Source organism: Porites lutea, chromosome 12 (genome assembly GCF_958299795.1).
Source record: "Porites lutea chromosome 12, jaPorLute2.1, whole genome shotgun sequence".
NCBI classification, from domain to species: Eukaryota; Metazoa; Cnidaria; class Anthozoa; order Scleractinia; family Poritidae; genus Porites; species Porites lutea.
Window position 1 is genome coordinate 6610153 of NC_133212.1, and position 22827 is coordinate 6632979.

The 22827-nt window shown below is 39.3% G+C and overlaps 1 protein-coding gene across 1 annotated transcript; it reads left to right on the forward strand.

Annotated features, from left to right (window-relative positions):
• The first annotated feature begins 220 nt into the window (after positions 1-220).
• LOC140921249 (glycine dehydrogenase (decarboxylating), mitochondrial-like) lies at positions 221-21825 on the forward strand. The gene is made up of 25 exons (XM_073371232.1): positions 221-728; positions 806-884; positions 2242-2377; positions 3803-3967; positions 4153-4230; positions 5024-5186; positions 7377-7488; positions 8781-8871; positions 9643-9739; positions 9875-9980; positions 10917-10972; positions 11058-11144; positions 11268-11348; positions 12067-12252; positions 12882-12923; positions 13606-13748; positions 14756-14831; positions 15526-15914; positions 16581-16764; positions 17715-17790; positions 18168-18263; positions 18834-18941; positions 19500-19564; positions 19866-19946; positions 20702-21825. The coding sequence occupies exons 1-25, from the start codon at positions 492-494 to the stop codon at positions 20834-20836; spliced, it is 3069 nt and encodes a 1022-aa protein (XP_073227333.1). The 5' UTR covers positions 221-491; the 3' UTR covers positions 20837-21825.
• The last annotated feature ends 1002 nt before the right edge of the window (positions 21826-22827 follow it).

Sequence of the window (22827 nt, forward strand, 5' to 3'; positions counted from 1 at the left end):
AACAGGGGAAAAAGTAACGCACGGCTGCATAATATTTTTTTCGAAAGATGTATCCAAACTTTTTGCTTGAAATTGAATTGTAGTATTTCCCGCCAAAACGCGCGAGGAGTTCGCGAACAGGATCTCTCCCCTTCTTGTCCACGCGAATTGACACGCGAAATATTTTTCTGTCACACTGACGCAGTGGACACTTTATAGTACTTGTGTATCGATGTATAAGATTTGCGCTGTATTTGAACCTTCTCGACATTTGTTACCTGATGTTGGTATAAAATTCAATGGTGCGGTCACAAGACGTCGCTGTTTCCATATTTGCAGAAACCTACCATATTTGCAGAAACCTACCATATTTGTAAAATGGGCGCCCATAAATTGAAATCGTGTGGCGCAACGATGCATTATCAGTCAGACAAAGCAAAGAACGTTTGGCCCACTAAAACACTTAAAAACTGTAAAAATCGAGTTATATTTTTCAGATCGAACCTTAAATCATGTATCGAACGGCATTTCGCGCGGGATGCCGTGTTTACGCCGGCAAGTTCTGGAAGAGAATCAATTTGCCATCGCAATCAAGATCCTTGGCCGCTTGTTTGACGTCGCAGCGTTACTCATCGTCTCAGAAATTTACCTTAGATCAGATCGCTCCTCCGAAAGATGCATTTACACGTCGACACATAGGACCCGACGTCGTTGAAGAAGAGGAAATGTTACGAACCCTCAACTTACAGGTAAATTAGACAACGCTGTATGTTTCCTCACCGCGACGCGATGTAACCTGCTAATATTGCTTTTGTTTTGCTTTCAGGATGTAGATGAGTTAATCAACAGGACATTGCCGTCTTCAATAAAGTTTTCCCAAGATCTTAAGCTTGATGAAGCACTTAGTAAGTTTTGATTAAAAATTTACAACCACATGTTGCTTACATATGCATGTCGCTTTCGTTTGCTGCGTTGTTGATGCCCACATACTTAGCTAACTGTTTATATGCCTGAAAAGACGAATAGTTATAACAACCTTATAAGCCAGTCATGCGAAAACATATCTTTGATGAAAATCTCTTTTCTGCGTTAAAAATTGCGATTCAAAAGCTGAACGATCAAGAAGGACGTCAAGTATTTTTTCGTCCGGCGCGTGGCGCGTGGCGCGTTTGTGCCGGGAAATTACGCAAATAACGCCAGCAATGTCTAGACCGCAGTTGTCAAGAATCGCGAAGAAATAAACATCTCACAGTCGATTTTTACCTCTATTTTCTCGACTAGACAATTTCAAGTCTAGAAGATACCGAAGTTTATGTCATTAAGTGCAGATGTTGATGAGATTTTCACGAGCCGAGTGTTAGCAATGCGAAAGTTAGCTAGCATCATGTGATTATTTGTTGCAGAAATTGTCACGCAGCGTTTAAGCCATGTTAAAAAAAATTCCCTCGAGTAGTTTTTACCACTTTTGCTTCTTCCTTCTTCAGTGTATCATCGGTTGATTTTATACATAATTTAGCATGAAAATTCTAAAGATGATAAAAATTTAAAAATTATCTTGTTGAACTTGCCAGTAGGGGTCCTATTTCGGTATAATGGATTTGTGAAGTCCAGTTGCAGAATGGTAATTACACTCCAATCTGGCTTAACCCCTTTAAATATAGACGCCTTGTTACTTTAAATAAGGACCTCTTGCAGGGCTGTCAACTCTCCCGCATAATCCAGGAGACTCCAGATTTTGAACCATTTCTCCCGGTCTCCAGATGAGAGTCTGAAATCTCCGGGATAAGTGCCAAAGTTTGCCATTTCTTGTAGATTTGACTTTCTGACAATGAAATTTCAAATACTTTGCGTTGTTTGAGCTATTTTACTGTTCACATCAAACGTTTCTTCACAAACTCCGGTATGCCATTGTAATAGAAGCAATAATGTGATTGGTGGGTCAAATGTTACAATTCCAACAACATCTTTTTCGTGCCTTTTTTTTTTTACGAATGATGTCATGTGCCATGTGCATTCTGACATCATATATCATCCCTTCCCCATCAATTCTCAATATTTGAAGGCGTGGAGGGTTGACAGCCCTGACCTTGTTGTGACAGGCTCTTTTTTGGCCCCTGGGAAAAGCCCTTGTATTTTTCTTTAAATTCAACCCTCTTGAAATGGGATATTCCATTTTTTGTTTGAGGGAGGAGGGTGGGAGGGGGTCAATTGTTCGGTTAGCATCATCCAATGTTTATAATTTTTTTATCAATTTCAAACCAGGTGAACCAGATCTTTTGGAAAGGCTGCGGCAGATATCAAAGCACAATCAAGTCTGGAGGTCTTATATCGGCATGGGATACTACAACTGCCATGTACCCACAACTATCTTAAGAAACATACTGGAAAATCCTGGATGGTATGTGTCTTTAACCCTTGAAGTCCTCATATCCACTTACAAATTCTCCAGAGCATAGGCATGGAAGGTGTGAGCTGGGATGAGGGGGGAGGGGGGGGGGGGGGGGCTTCAGCCTCCCCCACTTTTGTAGAATAATAAATAACTTTCTTTTATTTTGCCACAGTCATCTCATTAGGACTAAAAAACACTACTTTACAAAACTTTAAGTTTCTGATGAATCAGTTGGGTTTCCTGCATTTAATTTTGCTGTATGCGTGTCCAACTTCCATTTTTAAAAAAACACGAGTCTCTCACATTGGAGCGAAGTTTTTCCGCTCTGAGACACCTCAAAACATATCTTAGGAACACAATAGTGTAAGATCTGTTAAACTGCTCACAAGACATTGGCTGACACAATCGACCCCGTTGCGATCACCAAGACTTTCGCAAGCACAAACGAACAAAGGAAGTTGCATTTTGGGAAGTTCAAGTAAATGTCGACTTGTCTGTTTAAAACAAGAAACAACCATGACAATGTACGTAGCCGGTTGGATTGGGAAATTTCATATTTTTATCAGCACTCCCTCCCCCCACCACCCCTTATGGAAGGCCATCCTATGTAGTTTTTGTTATCAGCACCATTGAAGATTGCATCCAAAAGGTCGAAAATGAATTTGTTTAACGATCAAAGCATTATACCCTTGGTGATCATTTTACGGAGAAACCTGTATTAGATGGACACCCAAAAGACCTTTGCTGATGTCTGCTTGTTAGGTGTCCACTTAATACAGGTTTCTCTCTCTGAATTCTCATGACCTTTTGTCTTGATTATGGTATGTAGTGATATTGCGAAGAGAAATTTTTAAGGAGAAGTCGATACACATCTGTTTTTTTGGGAAGTACATACAGCGTCACAAAGATCAGACCATTGTATCAGGTGGCCGTTGAGAAGAGGTTAAAAATTATGAAAAATTTGAAACCTGTCATCCAAAAAAGTGGGTGCATCTCCAGCGTGCAAAGAAAGTAGTGTCCGATAGCCTGGGGCTAGTGGATTTTGCTATGGGGCTCGTAAATTCTGTTATTAATTTGCCCGATGGGCAAGTGAATTTTTTTGAGGAATTCAAATTACAGAAGAACTGTGAAATCAATCTGCTCATCAAAACATTTTGGGGGCTAGTTGAAATGATATTTGGGCTAGTAATGTTAGCCTCAGCTTGCCCGAATGGCAAGCTTTAAAAATGACTTTCTTTGCACCCTGATCAGGAGAGGTGGTCGTTTATGAGAGGTTCCAACTATAAAGCCTTAACTGGAAAAATTTTGGTTTTTTGGGCAAGTGGTGACTTATTAATTGAAGGTGGTTGTGTATTCGCGTATGAGAGGTGGTTACACATGGACGGTTGACTGTCGTAAAATGATCATTAAACCTTGTCCTTTCACTTTCCTCAGGACCACGCCTTACACACCCTACCAACCTGAGCTCGCCCAGGGGCGGCTGGAATCTCTGCTGAATTTCCAGACAATGGTCAGTGATCTTACAGGCCTTGATATTGCCAACTCTTCACTGTTGGATGAAGCCACCTCAGCTGCTGAAGCCATGGCTCTCTGTTATAGGTAAGCCAAAAAAGGAGTAACAGTGCTCCTCTGTTTACCTGCTGTCCTACGCTTTTGAGTGTGGCTTATGTTAGGGTGATGATTGATTGACTATTGATGATTGTTAGCAAGAGGTCTCTTTTTTCCTGAGGTCACCAATACAGATATAAAGAAAGTTCTGTTCTTGTAATTTATTTTGCATGTAGGTTCAACAAGAAACCAAATTTTTTTGTGGATAAGAATTGTCATCCACAGATCATCTCTGTGGTGGAGACAAGAGCCAGGTAAGCTGTGTGTGATACTTGTGTAAAATAATCTCTGGATGTTTAATTTGTTCATGTCTAATTTAAGGACTACACCACAATATTATAAAATTATTAAAAACTTTCACCTTAATTCCAGAAATTTCTCATGGGGATGAATCTAGTCGTTTGAGATTTTAATGCTTCAGCTAAGACCATTTTTTTGACATTTGGGGATGAAATTGCTGCCAGTGTGCCCATTCACTCCTTTCACTTAGAACACCTTTTGTCTCTTAATTGATAGTTCTTTTGCTGGCATGAATAACACAGTGACAGGCTACCGCCTTTCATTACCTGCCCTGCTCATGAAAGGTTGTCCACACCAATGGAATCTTCATCCCCTACTCATTTAAAACATCAAGAATGTGGGTCTTTCCACATCCCACAAAAATCAAATCAGTGAAAGTGATGTGAGACAGCTGGGCCTTTGGTTCTTTGTCCTTATTCTAGAAGAGTGAGCATCTATTAAACCATTTATAGATGTCAGAATGTAGGCAGCACATTCTCAATCATTTTAACACCCCAAGTGTTAATTTTCTTCAGCCAGGAAATTAAAACTGGCCCACTACTTCAAATTCCAGTTCCCACCTGACTGAGCCTAAACCAAGGGGCTGGGTGGTCAAAACATGTATTTTTTATTTACCAAACAATCAAATACCATCCCAAACAATGTCTCCTTCTGGCTTGGAATTAATGGCAGAGCTCTATTCCTTGTACTTGTAATGATTCAGACTTGCATTGATTTACATGCTTATAATGATTTCATTTGTTCTAGTACTCTTGGTCCTGATGGTGAAGGCCTGGAAGTGATTGTTGGCGATAGAGAATCTTTTGATTTCTCCAACCAAGATGTCAGTGGTGTTCTGTTCCAGTACCCAGACACAAATGGCAATATCATTGACTTTTCCAACTTAGTGGAGAAAGCTCATAATGCAAAGGTAAATTTTTAAACAAAATACAGCGTACTTGGTTTTTTACGTGGAGTGTGATGGTGGTTATTGATTGTTGCCAGGCCCTTAACCATTTATCGGACAGTACAACACCTACAGAATACATTTATATTTAACAATTATTCGCCGAAGGCTCAGTTAATATTGTTGAATAATCCCCGAGACGAAGTCGAGGGGATTATTCAACAATATTAACTGAGCCTGAGGTGAATAATTGTTTTAGTATATTCACACGAAGTGATCTCAACAGAACCTGAAAGGAAACCACTAAAAAATGATTAGTTTGATTGACGGGTGAATTCATGCGTGAACACAGAGTCGTAAACAGTGGATGCTCAAAAGTTAGATTTTTACAGTATCTTCAAACATGGCAAATGATAGTTTTAATCTTTTTGTGTCAAGTTTTGTAAGCTTTAGCATCAACGGTTTAAAAGAAAACGCCGAAAATTTAAATTACGATCCAATTCTGAGAAGAAAAGTAGAGCTTTATTTGTTTCTGTCAACTCACCGTGAATGAGAAAGTTTTCTTTGTCGCTTCTTGCTAATGCTGTCAACAGCGGCTACGATCAAGGTGAGCGTTGTTTATCTCCAAAGTTCTTTGCCTTGTTAACTTGCTGGCACGTACAATTTTCGAAAATATTTGCCTTCCTCTTTTCTCCATAAATTAACTTCTATTTGTAGGCAAAATTGGTCTTGCGAGAAAATCCCAAAATCACAAAACAGTGACAAAGCGACCTCGTTTTCCTCTGTCATGGTAAACATAGCTTCGATGGGACAAAAAGTCAGCTACAGTAAACCACTCCACAATAAATCACGTTGTTTAAACACTATGAAGTCTTTTCTTGCCTTCAAAGTCATCAGCACTTGGATATTCGTGTATTTTCAAAAAGGCTTTACTGTGAAACTTTGGCAAAACACCCAGTTCTCAACAGCGATTTTGTTTCTGCTTTATATTCACCGCCTAGCGCGGTGAATATAACGTCATAGTCCGAGATAGCTAACCAATCAGATTGCTTGAATTACCAAGATCACTGAGTGTGTATATACTAAAATATGATACTGGTAATTGTTGCTGCTATGTTCAAAAGTTCAATGAGTACTCCTGGCGATATTTTTGTATGCATTTCCCTCTAATTAAGTGTCAACATCCCTTCTTACTGTTTATTGTTATTTGTACTTTCTTCCAAGAAATGGGTTTGTGTGTGATAACATGGGGCAGGGGTGAAAGGAGACGTGTTCTGATTTGAGTGTTGACAATACAATGTGTGTGACCCAGTACATGTATCCAAATTGAGTTTCAAAAGAAATTCCAAATTTTTCAGTATAGATCGAATTTTTGGTATATAACCCAACACGGTACATATAATGTTGGGGTCTGATGGGAGTTAACGAGAGTTAATGGACAGCTATACGGTCAACTCCCGAAATATCAGGCGTTTGAAGTGAATAGCCTGAAATAAGAAAATAAGCAAATGGATGAGGGAGTGGGGGGGGGGGATGTAATTGAGCAATGAAGTATACAGGAATGGACCCTGAATTTGAGCTGGAGTGTCAAAAAAGTAAAGACAAAGAATTGACACAGTTGCTTTGAAATAAATTCAGTGTCTCGGACTTTGGTACACGTTATTTTTCCTGACTTGTCACATGCTTATAATATCGAGTTATTGAGGGTAGATTATATAGAAATGATTTGAGGGGAAACAAAAATCACTTTGAGTCAGTGGGAGGTTCAAGTTATCAAGGGCTCGAGTCACCGAGAGTAAAATTACAGTAAATGTACATGTATGAAGGAAATCCAGGGGAAATCGACTTTGGTTGAAGTTAGCGCGGGGTTTGAGTTATTGAGAGTCGACTGTCATATTATTGTTAGTCAAGAGAGGCTTCTCATGCTTATTGTAATGCAGTAACGTGTAACTGATACAATATGGTACACAAAAGCCTTATTAGTCTAATAGTAATAAAGCGTTTCCGAGTTGCTCCAAACCTCTGTTTCAAAGAGAGCCTACGTGTAAATCCATTGATTAATATGAAAATGATTTTTATTCTCATGCACATAGAACTCATTTTCACAAGAGATGTTTTGCACTCGGCCTCGTTTTGGAAGCGAGTGTTTTTGTAACTTGGAAATACCCTATTATTGTTGAAAGTTGTTGTAATTGCCATTTTGTTGTTCTGAAGGCTTTAGCAGTGTGTGCCACAGATCTTCTTGCCCTGACAGTTCTAAAGTCTCCTGGTGAATTTGGCTGTGATGTGGCCATAGGATGTACTCAAAGATTAGGTGTTCCTCTAGGTAAGCTGTCAAACAACTTTAGACATGTTAGGAAGGTAGTTACATGTACAATAATACAGTCAATGCAGTCAGTGTTGCTGGATCAGGAGTTCATCCGTATGTTTACAGGTGCACTTGATTGTTACAGTAGTAGTTACTGTAGTTAGTGATAATAATTGAACTTCTTCTCAGTGTCACCTCTCTATCACGGACAATAATATTATTTTAGTCCCATTAATAAAACAAACTTTTTTCACGAGTTCTACCTGTACATGTACATGTACAGTGTATAATGCAGACCCTGCTGTAATGGAAACACTTGGCTGTGAACTGCTCACTGCACCCATTAGCTTATACGTACTTGTGGAGTGTCCAACCAGCAACTGGAAAGTTGTGAGTTGTGTACAGTGCAGATTCCCTCTGAGGTCTGAGATTTTCCTTCATATTTTACTTACAATAGTTTCAGTTTCATGCAATACTTCCAATATCTCAGTTGCAGTCAGTGTGTATGTTGTATAATATTGAAATTAAAAATGCCATTTTTAGATGACATACTACATGTCCAGTTCAGTTAGGCAGGCATTGTTGCTTCAGGTCAGTCAGCAAGTCAGTAAGTTGCAGATTAATCAGACATCTCTCAAGTCTGTTGGTCAAGTATTATAAGACAAGCAGGTAAGGATTATGCCAGTTAATTATTCACATCACTGTCAAGTCATTTACTGTTAGTCAAGAACTGTTAGTAGTCTGTCATGTTAATGTGTCAGACATCAGCTTTTGTGGGGTACTGCTTTCAAGGGACAAATCTGACAGTGACTGTTAGTTTGTCTAAACTGCACATACAAATCATCATTTTTCACCTGAAACTCCCAGCAACTTCCTCAACAGGAAAATTATTCACTGCATGTACAGTATATTTCCGAAAGGCCAAAACATAAATACATGTGGTAGAAAAACCCCTCAAATATAACAAGGTTTGTCACGGAAAACCTGGAAAGTCATGAAATTTAACGATTTCATTTTCCAGGCCTGGAAAGTCATGGAATGAAAAGTCATGTTTGGTAGATTAGTTATTGCAGATGTCAAAGCAAAGATAGTGTACAATAGAGACTAGTTATTAAACAGCGCGAATGACACGCATTTTGTTGGACAGAAGAGTTTGTGTCTGTTGAACTGAATAAGGTCAAAAATACCCTAAACTTGTGGTCATGGAAAAAGTCATGGAAAGTCACGGGATTTGAAGAGATCAAAAGAGTACAAACCCTGTAATAATGTCATATTATTCAGAAGGCAATTGTTTTTGTTATTATGATCAGGCTATGGAGGTCCCCATGCTGGATTCTTTGCGGTGCGTGACATGGGAAACTTGAAGCGAATGATGCCTGGACGAATGGTTGGAGTCACGAGGCAAGCAAAATTTCTTTCACATCTTCTCTCCTGTGAAAGTGCATGAATGCAATACTAATATGAGCAAAGGCAATAGACCAATTTCAATATAATTTTTTTTTTTATTATTCATTGCTAAGCCCCAAGATGATTTCTTTTGATTTATTCCGCCAAGCCTCGCAGCCAAGTATGAATTTTGATATATCGAGATTGATCTATTGACCTGTTGTCTTGAGTTGTTTTTTGTTTGTTTGTTTGTGTTGCTTCCTTTTAATATGATCCCTTGTGATCCCGTGGACTGTTGGCTTGAACATCATTAATTTTAATAATTAATCAATAAGATTATTTTGTTTTACTTGTGATGTAACCAACAAAAGGATTAAAGTTAAAGTAATTAATAATAGTAATTTTGCTTGTCTGAACTGATTGTGGTTGACAGACTGACAGACAGACTCATGGCTGGTTGACTGTCATATTCGGCCATAGACTGATTGATGGACTGTGCAATTGACAGACAGATCTCTCAGACTGTCTTATCAACTGTCTATTAACATGACATTCATGTTGACTGACTAAATAACTCATATTTGACTGATTCACTTATTGACACTGTACTGACTTGCTCAGAGATGAAAAACAGCATGATATTAAATAGCAACAGTCTAGTTTGCACATGACTAAGCAGGCATACACTTAAGTGGCTGCTGGCTATTCACTTGCCTTCACCAAAGTAGATTTTTGATTATTGCCAGCTGTTACAGCTGTACGTAATTTAACTGACTAAATTTGCAGGGATGCTCAAGGAAAGCCATGCTACCGTTTGGCACTTCAGACTCGTGAGCAACACATTAGACGAGACAAGGCGACCAGCAACATTTGTACTGCACAGGTAATGTGAAATTAATAGTAACTATTTTTGTTTCTGTAGTTTCCTGTATTGTGTTCACCTAAAATAAGCAGTGGCTGATATTGTCATTTGCTAGAAAGTCATCAGGTAACAGTATGATAATTTTCCTTTTGACAGGCTCTTCTTGCTAACATGTCGGCAATGTATGCAATTTACCATGGCCCTAAAGGCTTGAGGGATATTGCTCAACGTGTGCATGATGCAACTCTTTTGTTAGCGGAAGGTAACGAAGAATTTAGTAGATGCTCATTAGTAGTGCCAATAGAGGTTTAGGGGTTGGCTTGATCTCACTGCTTTTAAAATGGATGACTCAACTATTTTATTATCACAGTCATTCCACTGCCCCAAAATTCTTGTTGCTCGTTATTGGGTAAGGAAAAGGGCATGTTTGGGTGACAAGTAAGATCCAAACGTGCGCTTTTAAGTTAAAACTTGTAATAATAATAATAATAATAATAATAATAATAATAATAATAATAATAATAATAATAAATCCCTGTGGTTGGTGGTGCGCTTGGTACAGTGAAGAAGGCTATGGTAGAAAACATCAAGAAAGAATCAGAGAGAGCTGATATGACAGAGATTCAAAAGATCTGCATGTTGGAATCTAAGCACATCATTAGAAAGGTGCTCAGTGTATGAACAGAATGATTGACTTGAGTGACTGATGCTCTAAGTGCATGGTTTGTGCGCGGCTGATGCACAAAAAGAACACCAGCAAAGACTTTGATAAAAGAGATAATAATAATACAATGTAATATACAGTGTACAGTGTAGTGTTAACACTTACAGGTTATTATCCTTCCCCCCTTACTGGACTTTTCAAGGATGGTGAAACAAATAAAGCAAAATTAATGGATCATAGGTTTGTTAAGTATCCCAGCTGGTAGGAGGAGAACCAGTTGCGTATTTTACAAGGCATGGCAATACTGAAGATTTGAACTTGGGACTACAGAGAACAAAATAATCCAGCTAGTGATCAGGAGGAGACTTGAACTTGGGGCCTGCAGATTTCAAGTCCAGCGCTCCATCTAATCCCTTTGATCCCACATCTATTTCAATGAATTGTGAAAATTACTGCCGTTGGGGTTCTGCAACAATGGAGCCCTATAATATTAATCTTTATTTACTGATTAAGGTCTTTTTGTCTTTCTGTTAGGTTTGAAGCGTGCTGGACATATCCTGGAAAATGACATGTTTTTTGACACCTTGAAGGTAATAACAACTGGACCATATATTCATTTACGCTCAGTTGGTACATGGACAGTATGTGACCTAATTTTGTTTTTTTCATCTAAAGGTTACATCAGGCACTGGTGATGTTTCTGACATTTTGGAAAGAGCAAAACAACGGCAAATCAACCTGAGAATTTTTGATGACAAAACTGTAAGTTACTGAAAATATCATTATAAAAAGTTTGCTTGTAGAAATGAGGAAGCATAATATAAAGCTTCTCCTTTAAAATCATAATTATTACTGAATATACTTTGTTTTTTTTCCCCTCCTTAGCTTGGGGTATCAATGGATGAAACGGTGAAGGAAAGAGACTTGAGTGATCTATTGTGGGTGTTCGGTTGTGAAAGTTCCACTGTAAGTGTATGATTATGTCCAGAGAAACTGTATGTGCATGGCTGTATATTAAGGGTGAGGGTGGTGATTTTCCCCTTTACTATGAAGGTGAACCCTTCTTTTCAGAGGCATTTATAATGTTCTCCTTGATCTGCACACACATATTAACTTTTCACATTAGCCTTTAATGTGTGACTGATTCCCAGATGTGTTAATGACATCATTGTTCTACCTTAAGTAACCTAACTGCTTGTCCAGGGTTAAAAGTGGTCTATCTGCATTGATAATTAATTTTGTGTCCCACGGGTGGATTTGGCAGAGCTTGGAAAAAGCTCCTGTCTGTTAATGCGGTAAAGGGGATTTTCTTGCTGGGAAAATAACCTTTAAGCTTACTAATGCCCAATGAGTAAGGTTCATCATCTTTGCAACTCAATTAATTGTTAACTAACACAAGGAAGAGGTAGCTCCTGGGTGAGCAAAATGTGAGAGCTGCTTGCCCAAAGGACAAGCTGGAAGGCAAGTTTTTTTATAAATGAGCCCTGTTTGAGAATGGGGCCAAGAGGATGGTGGCCTCCCTTTTTCTGTGATATTTTCTGTTATTTTAACATAGTATATTTTAACCTGGCAAGTGTCCTGCTACCCCTTTCGAAATTTTCTGGATCCACCCTTTGTACCCATGGTTGTACAAACAGTGTATTTTTAGTTCTTAAAATAATGTCAAATTATTATAATTTTTCAGGATTCCTTGGCTGCCAATATGGAAGAAGTACCACAAAGGAGCATTCTACATAGTTCGTTCAAGAGACAGAGTGATTACCTTACTCATCCTGTGTTCAATATGTATCACTCGGAGACAAACATTGTTCGTTACATGAAGCTGTTGGAAAACAAAGACATTTCTTTGTGTCATTCTATGATCCCTTTGGTATGTGAATAATAATTGAAATTTTATTTATATTAACCTTTAATCTTGGTTGGGCTGCATAATAATTACGCAGCCCAACCAAGATTAAAACAAACAATTATTGTTTTAATCATGATTCGTACAAGTCATGGAAAACCAGGAAAGCCATAAAAAAATTTTTATTTCCAGGCCTGGAAAGTCATGGAAAATTAAAGTTATGTGATGGTGGTAGATTAGGTACTGCAGATGTCAAAGCAAGAACAATTTAAGATAGAGACAAGTAATTAAACAGTGTGAACAGCACACATTTTGGTCAACGCAAGAGTTTGTGCCTGTTCAACTGATTTAGGTCAAAATATACCTCAAAGCAAGGAAAGTTTTGAACATTTTAAAAAGGAAAAATTTAAAGGTCATGGAAAAGTCGTGGAATTTGAAGAGCTCAAACGTGTATTATGTGTAAGTAAAGTCCGGAAACTACCCACTCACCCCTCCCCTGACCTTTTGAACATCAACACCACACACAACTTCCTTCTTACAGCAAATTGTTAGGTTAGGGGAGGGGCATTTCCCAGAATCCTCAGCCGATATAATAATAAGATTCTTCATAAAGTGAAGAGAAAATTCTTGACAAATACTGTTTATTTTTGCAGGGTTCTTGTACAATGAAACTGAATGCTACCACTGAAATGATGGTGAGTTTATCATTTTAATATTCAAGATAATTTAACTAAAATTTGATTTGTTTGGTATGATTAAGGAGAGGGCTGTTTATATGGGGATTGCCTACCATTGCAGTTGAGTAGAAAAAGATTTTTCAGTAGCCTGTTCTGTAAGCGTTTCTGTGCGAGTTTGTTGAGAATGAGAGCAAAACAATCTTATTGAACTTGCACAGAGCTTTGCAAACAAGCTCACACAATAAGGCTTGCTATGCAGTATTCTTCACGGCTGCCTTAATCCTTTTTCAGTGGTCTTAAGTTTCTCAAAAATACCTGGAGTAATAATTATATATAATTTTGATTGAAGTTTTAAACTGTACAGTTTACTAGGCATTATTAATGTTTTTTACATACCTTCTGATACCTCTATAATTAATTGTCAGCTTTTAAAAAAGCAGTTTGTCAGCTTTGATTCTAGCTTATTCTCTAATTATCATGTAGCTATCATGTAATTCAGCAATTTTTTTTTTTTATTGTAAATAGTTTTATTGCATAATTTAGGCGTTTTCTTTTCCTGTTTCCCTATGTATAATTTTATTTATTTATTTTTTCTTGGCTATAGTTGATTAGCATATTTAATTGCCAGAGGTCTAACCAACTTCATTGAATAAAGTTTCATTCATTCATTCTTACCTTGGCAATGTCTTTTCTTTTCTAGCCTATAACCTGGCCCAGGTTTGCCAACATCCATCCTTATGCACCAGTGGAACAAGCCCAAGGATATCGTCGTCTGTACCAGGAATTGGAGAAAGATTTGTGTGAGATCACTGGCTTTGATGCCATATGCTTTCAACCAAACAGGTAAAAGTGGACAAGAAGCTTTAACAAATTTTGATTTTAGAAAAATCTTTGGTTGAAAGGGAAATTAAAGGCCTGAAACTCTTGCTTCGCTTATGAGCACACTGTTGGCCTCAGCAGCGTGCAAAGAAAGTAGTGTCCGATAGCCCGGAGCTAGTAGATTTTGCTATCGGGCTAGTGAATTCTGTTCTTAACTTGAAGTGAATGAAGTATTTTGAGGAATTCAACTTACAGAAGAACTGTGAAATCAATTCTGCTCATCAAAAAATTTCGGGGGCTAGTTGAAATGAGGTTTGGGCTAGTAAACGCTAGCTTCAGCTTGCCCGAATGACAAGTTGTAAAAATGACTTTATTTGCACCCTGCTCAGCTTTATCACTCTATTGGGTACTATTATGAGGAAGTAAATAATTAAAAATGAGGACCTTAATCTTTACTTTTACAACTTTTCTGAGGTTCTGTTCACAGAGCTGTGAATTAATGGTAAGTCTATCCAACTCAAATTTGCCCATGCCCGGCAAAATCCTTCTTGCACTCAGAGATGATAACTGGACAGAGCAAATTTCAATGCCGATGACTATCATTTTGAAACTGAATTTTTATTGAATAGTTCTTCAACAAAGAAATTACCACCAACAACTAAAATGGTTACTTGGTCAGACGTAGTGTCCTTTCTGGAAAAATGGATCTTTCAGGAAGGACGTAATAATATTATGCCCAACCAATTCTGTTAATCACCATCTTAGTCTTAGAATACTATAGAGATTTACCTGCAGAAATCGTCTTTCATTACTTTTCAGTCAAAGTGAACAATTTTTAATAATCAGTGAGAAGCCGTCTGTGCTGACAGCTAGATGTTCAGCCCAGTCAAACCTTTTCAGTTTAATACATAGTGTCAGCAGTTACATCTGGTACTTCATGTTTGCCTTACCCATTTGACCTAAAAATACTTCTCAAAAATGTGTCTCAAGACCCCTTGTTTGTTTGTTTGTTTATTATTTTTCCTATACAGTGGAGCACAAGGTGAATACGCAGGCCTTAGAGTTATCAGAGCCTACCATGAACATAACGGAAATGACCACAGGAAGGTATAAACACCCACTAATTGAAAGTATTTCTTCAGTTTAACTGTTTTTAGATATATGTCCATTATTTCACCTTTCATGGGTGTTTGTCTGTGGGTAATTTAAAACATTTCTACTTCATTATGTTGCAATCACCAACAACTGATTGGATGGGGTTAGTTGGTTTAAAGGATAGTAAAACCACGTGCATACAAGGAGAGTACTTATCCATGGCAACCAAATTAGCGGTAACGACTGTCACACTGAACAAAGAGTTTAGTGGAAAATAAACATTACGAACTTAACTGAGGGAAAAGTGGATGGACGGGTAGAATCCAGCAACCAAGCCTTTGTAATCGTAAAAAAGAGAATACTCCACAATGAATCATCGAAACTTCTTGAAGCCCTGCTACTAACGGGGACGTCCCGCGTGAGCCGTCATAACAGAAACCGCTGACCGTCATTGTCTTGAGTTTATCTTTGCCTTCTCCGCGGTCAAACGTCTATGGCGTTTTTTCAACCTCCTTCAATAAAAATTGCCGTGCTTACTTTTTTTGGTGAAAAAAAAAAAAAGTAAAAATGAAGTTTTTTCGGAGTGTCGATTTTTTGAGCAATACGCCGCAAAAAAAACTTTAAGTTAATGCTCGTCCTCGAATCTAGATGTCTTTACGTGAACTGTATGAATGACTTCGTATTCTCGTTTCCTAACTTGTTTTAGGTTTGTCTCATCCCAGTGTCTGCTCACGGCACAAATCCGGCCAGTGCACAGATGGCTGGCTATCAAGTTCAAGTAATCAAGGTGGAGAGCGATGGGAATGTCAGTTTAAGTGACTTGAAAAAGCAGGTTGAAAAACACAGCAATGAACTGGCCGCTATCATGGTCACGTACCCTTCAACCAATGGAATCTTTGAAGAAGGGATTAGGTATATCTGCGATCTGGTTCATGATCATGGAGGCCAGGTGTATCTTGACGGGGCGAACCTGAATGCTCAGGTAGGACTCTGTCGACCAGCGGATTACGGCGCCGATGTCATGCACACTAATCTGCACAAGACGTTCTGCATTCCGCATGGAGGAGGGGGACCTGGTATGGGCCCTATTGGAGTGTAAGTATCTCTATCTTGAAAATGAGTATTCGACACTTTGAGGTTGCGCGGGAAACCGAGTCTAGATGGTTGTCAAAGTGCATTGTGGGACTGTTTTGGCGGACGCATTTCAACATGGCGGCAAATTTGTCCCCCAAAACAGTCCCACAATGCACTTTGACAACCATCTCGACCCGGTGTCCCGTGCAACCTCAAAGTGGCTCGGATAAAAGGACGAACGGCTAGGATAAAAAAGCTTGCGTTGCACACAACCTAAATCCCCGATTTAGGACTATATTGAGTTCTCTGTCTAGGGTTCTAGTGACAATCCGGCTGCAACGCAGGCAAGGATAAACTTGTTCGTGTAAACATTACTTGCCTTTTCCCTTATATTTTTGTTTCACCGGCTCCGTTGCAAAAGTTAGCGCCTTCTTTACCCTTGTCAGCATCTTAACCATTAAGCAGTTTTATCTAGGTTTCATTTAAAGTGGGAACGAAATAGAATAGCGTAGTGTCGCCAAATATTTACGAAATGATGGCCTGCTTTCACAGCAGCTCGTGTCACCAGCGATAAGGACCGATAAGAGGCGAATGTATTCGCAGGCTAACAAAATGATGGTCAACCTTTTATGACTGGCCTCATTATTGTACCTGATTAATTGACACTCAGTTAATTTTAATCCACAGAAAGAAACACTTGGTCCCATTTTTGCCGTCACATCCTGTCATCTCACCGGAGCGCAGCGTTGGAAAAAGTTCCCATCCATTTGGTGTTATCTCAGGTGCACCTTATGGGTCTAGTGCTATTCTACCCATATCATGGTCCTACATCAAACTAATGGGCCCCAAGGGTCTTGCTCATGCAACGAAGGTAGGTTCAAAGCTGGTTAGAGAAAAAGAGACTACAATTTTGATATTTTTGTGATTTTTGTTTTTCAGGGCTGTGCTTTAGTAACGCCTGGTGACCCCTGGCACCTTACTTTAGTTGCTCTTGGGCGATTAGGAAATCTTACATACATAAATTAAACACTGTTTACAGGTAGCCGTTACGACACCTGAAGGAGGATCGTGAAGTTATTCCTATATTAAGATCTCTTCTTACAGATACCCCACCCAGCCCAGGAAATGTTGGCCTCACCACCGGGGTCTACGTCCCCTTTTCTTTTCGAATAGAGGTGTGTGTTCTTGTACGTCCCACAAGATCTAGACAAGTGAGAGTGCTCTGAGACGGGACTTAAAGTTTTTCGTCCTTATCCTAGAAAGTCTAACCGTTCGCAGATGTCATCGCAAAGGCAGCACTTTCTTCTCAGTTATTTAAAGACCCTAAGTGTTGGTCTGGCCGGGGTTTGAACCTGCGACCTCCCGCTCAGCAGACCGGCGTTCTCCCAACTGAGCCGACCAGGCGGCAGTCAGATATTCCTTGCCGGGCACCCTGGATTTCACAGGTTCAGAGCATAGACCTCTTTCATAATGACGGCCCATTTATCTATTTTCTTATGTACATAAATGGGCCTTTCTGGTGTCGTTTGAGAGCAAGAATTAAGAATTCTTTTGTATTGTGCACATTCTAACGAGGTCAGAAAGGCTAATTATCACATATAAAAGAATTTATTGTTTTGATAGGCCGCCGTTATGAAAGAGGTCTATCGGGCTTCCTTCAATTTTTCTTAGAGCACAGCCTTTTTGTTGCACTGTATTTGTTTATTTGTACTTATGGGAAGAAGCTCTTTGCAGTCAACACACCCTAGGGTATACCATCATTTCAAATAAGACTATGTATATAGTAGCCCTTACAAGAGTTTACTGCGTTTATTTCCTCAGATTGCCATCTTAAATGCCAACTACATGGCTGCCCGGCTTCGGGATCATTACGACGTGCTTTTTATCGGAAATGATGGTAAGCCAATCAATGCCCATCACATACGTGACGCTATTTTAATAGATGCCACATAGAATTGCATTGTGCATCCTTACTGTTAATAAGTTCACGCGTGATTAGCGCGCACAGGTAAACATGGCTGCTTTCGACTAGAGTCTGGAGCTCCCCAGAGAGGTGACCATTTTTGCCTGCTTTTCCCCCAGTCCTCTCAAATTTCTTAGCTTCACACGGCGACTTTCGCGTTGAACAAGGGATGCGTAGCGAAGCCCTTTAAAACATCGGGTCTCCGTTGGAGACTAATAATTAATTTATAATTTAATCGACTTTTCAATTACGTCTCCCGCAACTGTTTTGTAATGATATTATACTTAACATCTTTTATTTTCGTTTACCAGGTTACTGCGCTCACGAATTTATCGTCGATGCTAAAGATTTCAAAAAGACCGCTGGAATTGAAGCAATTGACATCGCCAAAAGACTTCAGGATTATGGTAACCGCAGTTTGTTAGGAAGTCTGTTTTGCATATAAATAATCGTCGGGATCGCCTCGATCGCTCGATTATTCTCAAAGTATGTTCGGGCGATAGAGACGATCAATACCTGACGCACCGTGGCTCGATCCGAGACACTGGAATAATCGCTATGGCCTATATGAAAACCAGACGCAACGGAAACATTGTGGGAATTCTTTCTCCATTAGGATAAGTTTGTGAAGTATTTTTGTAAATAATAGATGTCTTGTGATCAAATTGTATCGTTATTAAGGGAGGCAGCGTGGCCGAGTGGTTAGAGCACTGAACTTGTAATCTGGAGGCCCCAAGTTCAAGCCCCACCCTGATTGCTAGCTGGATTTGTTCCTTGGTAGTCCCAAGTTCAAATCCTCGGCAACGCTCGTGAAATAGCCAACTGGTTCGCCTCCAACCAGTTGGAATTTTTAACCTTGTTGTGTTCAATTTAAAGTTTTTGTTTTATTATCGCTGAAAAGCCCCATACTAGAACAGGATAATTAAATTTTTATCATTAAGTTCGTATCATAACCCGGGTTTCTTTGGCTGTTTCAGGTTTCCATGCGCCCACTGTATCTTGGCCAGTGTCAACTGCCTTAATGATCGAACCTACCGAGAGTGAAAGTAAAGCTGAGCTGGACAGACTCTGTGATTCACTCATTTGTAAGTCAGCTTATAACATAACAAAACATAACGGACGCGAAAACATCACTTATAAAGTGTATGCGCGTTTTTTGAACTTTACGAAGTTGTTGTTCGCTATCCGGTCGTGATATGTTTGCGTTAGCAAATGCAACGTCGTATTCGTGCAGTGACCACGAATTGTGATTTACGTGCACACAGCAGAGTCACCGTCGTCGTCGCTTAAGCTTTCCAGTGAAGTTAAATAGTAGATGGTTCTTTAATTCGTAACCGATTTTTTTACGTGTAATAATTTGGTTCTACATTCGGACGCCTCATTGTGAAGAGTAAATAACACTTTATGTCCGCAAATCATTCGCTCGATTATTTTAGCAAACTCGAGAATGAATCGAATAGGATCTTTGTTGAACATGCGCGGCTTGTTGCTAGGACTAAGTAGTTTCGAACCTAGGCCTAACAGCCGGTTATGATTTTCGGCTTACCACCAAACGGATTCTCGCACTCGAAAATTTGCCGTTGAGTCTCCTGACTGATTATTTCTTGCTTATTTTCGGTCTTTTCTTATTTCCTTATTCACAGCAATCCGCCAGGAAATTCGCGACATCGAAAACGGAATTATGGACAAGACCAACAATCCTCTCAAGGTAAAGATTTTTCCCTCATTAAGCCACGTTTATGGTCCAACCTAATCAGTGATTGATTTGCGATTAAAGTTGAGTTAGAGCAGTCTGGCCAATCACGATAAGTGTAGAGAATCGAATTAACCAATCAGATCTCCAGCGCTAAACGCGGGAAAACGCGTTTGCAACATTTCTAATTGGCTAAGAAAGAGGCGCGTGATTTTTTTTAGCCTATCACAAAGTGTATCTGTTCAGTAAACACCACCTTACCTTTCACTTTCGAAAGGCGCCTTGTAATGTTGCTGTATCTGTCTTTTTCTTTTAGAATGCACCGCATGCTCAAGATGTTGTGACTGCTGATGTATGGGACAGACCCTACAGTCGTGAAGTTGCGGCCTTCCCTGCTGTGAGTATACTAAATAAACTTAAAGCAGTATTTCTCACACACAACTGGAAATCATAGATGGGCAGCATCAAACCAAACTCACTAGGTTCCATCTTTTTTTGCTGGCTAGAACAACCAGAAGTACGACACTACTTCAATTTCCAATACACAGGGTTCGTACAGAGTCTTGAATTCTTGAAATTCCCCACCAGTTTTCCAGTCCTGGAGAAATTCTGGAAAAAATGGTAAAAAGTCTTGGAGTTTTTTCTTTTTTTTCTAAATCTACATCAAGTGTTTTATAAGTGAAATTTTTCTTCATTTTGGTCAAATCTTATTCAATCTCGCCTATACGTTTGCAGCGCATCAAGGCAACAAAAATAACTGGACTTTGAAACACCATGTGACCTGACGACCCCCTGCACACTCGAACCCAAACTCCCATATGTGTGTGAGAAAAACGTTTTTCGTTTCTCTCGTTCCTCAGAAGCGGGTCAAAAACGGACCCTTGAAGTGTACGAGTGTATGGTGATGTATGGGGGTGTATAGCTGTAAACTGAGGGAAATGATTTCCGGGAAAAGGAACACTTCACTGATTCATTGCAGGGTGGAGAGGAAAAAGTGTTGTTTTCCGCTGGCTGGGGATGCGTTTTGGTCTGAATTTTTCAGTGAAAAATTTTAAGGGCATGATACAGAGTTCAGTTTAGTGTTTTTCGCTGATGATGAGTTCCATAGTTAGCTTGCTCGTGTGTTTTTTTTTTTCTTATTTTTTTCTTTAGCCCTGGCTGAAAGGAACTGCGAAATTTTGGCCTGGGTGTTCAAGAGTTGATGACAAACATGGAGATCAAAATTTAGTTTGCACTTGTCCTCCATTGGAAAGTTACGAAGACGTAAAGACGAAGTCTTTCAGTTAATGCAAGAAAACAAGATCAATCCCACTGCCTTGTACCAACCGTAATTAAGAAGACTTGTGTCACGCAATGCATTTACCCTAGCCATAACGTGACGTGTGGAAACTTGTCACGCAGCACTTTTATTAGAGGGAGTTCAGTTTTGCTAACTTTGCAGAAAAAAAGAACAGTAAGAAGAAATTCTTCCGAGTTGTTGTCCAACAATCCAAATGCAATTCAATTCATTTTGTTTAGACTGGTTAAGAAAATTTACAAGTCTCTGCACCAAAGAACAAAAGGGAGAAAGCGTTTAATATAAACAATAAAGACAGAGAGTTATAGTTAATTGTGTGCGTCAACTAGGAAAGCATTAGGCTTTCAAGCGTCGCCCAATGTAAGGTATTCCAATCGTTACTGGGATTTCGGATTCCATTCGAACCCCGGATTCCAATCGTTAGCGGGATTTCGGATTCCATTCGGACCCCGGGTTGCAATCGTTAGTGGTATTCTGGATTCCTTGTAATGGATTACGGATTGTAAAGCCTAGGATTCCGGATCCCACAGATTCGGAGATCCTGATTACCTTACGTAAGGCGGCAAGCTGGTTTCCGCAAAGGGGCTGGACAAAAGTGATGTAAATAAGGAAACGAGAGAGTACATTTTACTCCTGAAAGACAATTTTAGTATTGGTGAATGAACGTAGAATTATTTATGTATCTCAAATAGTACTTACTAGTTATGTTGAAAGTGTTACACCTCGTTGAAGAGGCTGCAGGGAGGCTACTAGACATGAACCGTGGACCCACTTTCCTTTTCCATTTATTTTTCTGTCTTTTGCTGTCCCAAGATTTTACGGATTTTTTTTAACATTTGTGGTCAACATTGTTTCTACTCATTAATCATTCTTTCGTCCGGCCAGGAGCAGACAAAGCATACTGGTTGATTTACATTATTTTACACTTTGTTTTAGGGTTCATTGATTTATGTTGAATAAAACATGAAAGTTCAAGGTATCATGCAGTTTCCTTTTCTTTGAAATGACGGCTGAAATGAGCGAGATAATTGCCTGGAAAACGTTTCTCCAATGGCGTTACCTGTAAAAAAAGGAGTCGTTTCAGTGATGGGCAGCTACTTAAGCAACGACGATTTTTCGTCAACATTTGGAAAATTGAACGAGAAGGAATGAGAGTGATTAAGTTTGAAACAAAGTGAATTCCCTTTTTAAGTGACGTTTTCGCTGTCGTCATCGTCATGATTCTTTATGCTCCCTTTCAGCGGAGCCACTGCGTGTGCGAACCGTGGGTAAGAAAATGTGGTTTTCAAAATATATTTTGTCGTGACGTCAACGAACGTCCACGCCACTATATAAGCCCGTGTGGAATGTTACATGCATTTTCTTTGCAAAATTCAGTCGTTTCAAAATTTAGTGAAGCCACTGGGCGCTACCCAATGGGTAAGAAAATATGTGTTTCTTTTTTAAATTTCTAGTGGGCAGTAGGTCTGGGCCCGAAACTATATCAAAGCAAAAAGGTTCATCAAAGATCTTAATCGATTCACGCAGAGTCTTTTTCAAGTACCCCAAAAGATAGCAACTGAAAAAAAGGCTCTGATGGCAGGGTTGTCATATACACGATGAGATAAACGAATGTCTACCTTGCTAGAAACGTATTAATAGGGAGTTTAAGATACCACGACAGCGACGGCAAAAAAGCAATAAGTTTAGATTGGCAAAACAACAACTTGGCACATGCATCATGCTTTTTTGTAGAGTGTCTTTGCCGACGTTGTACGTCTACGACGTGAATCTTCGCAATTTCACGTTATAGGACGGGAACACAACATAACGATTTTCTTTTTCTTTTGTGAAGTTAGATAAAGTCCTTTAGATTTCAACTCCTAAAAAAAACCCAACCAATGAGAAACTGGAAGAGTTGGAATAAGAACGATGGAATTTAAAACAGCGCAAATCCTATTTTTGGGTGAAGTTTTCACTGCTGTTGCAGCCGTCTTTGCTT

Bases quoted from the DNA above. Each gene is read 5' to 3' on its own strand.
- LOC140921249 (XM_073371232.1), top strand. From the start codon at position 492: ATGTATCGAACGGCATTTCGCGCGGGATGCCGTGTTTACGCCGGCAAG. The intron at 17,791-18,167 runs GTAAGCCAATCA...TTCGTTTACCAG, and splicing joins GCTTTTTATCGGAAATGATG to GTTACTGCGCTCACGAATTT. The intron at 18,942-19,499 runs GTAAGTCAGCTT...CCTTATTCACAG, and splicing joins ACTCTGTGATTCACTCATTT to CAATCCGCCAGGAAATTCGC.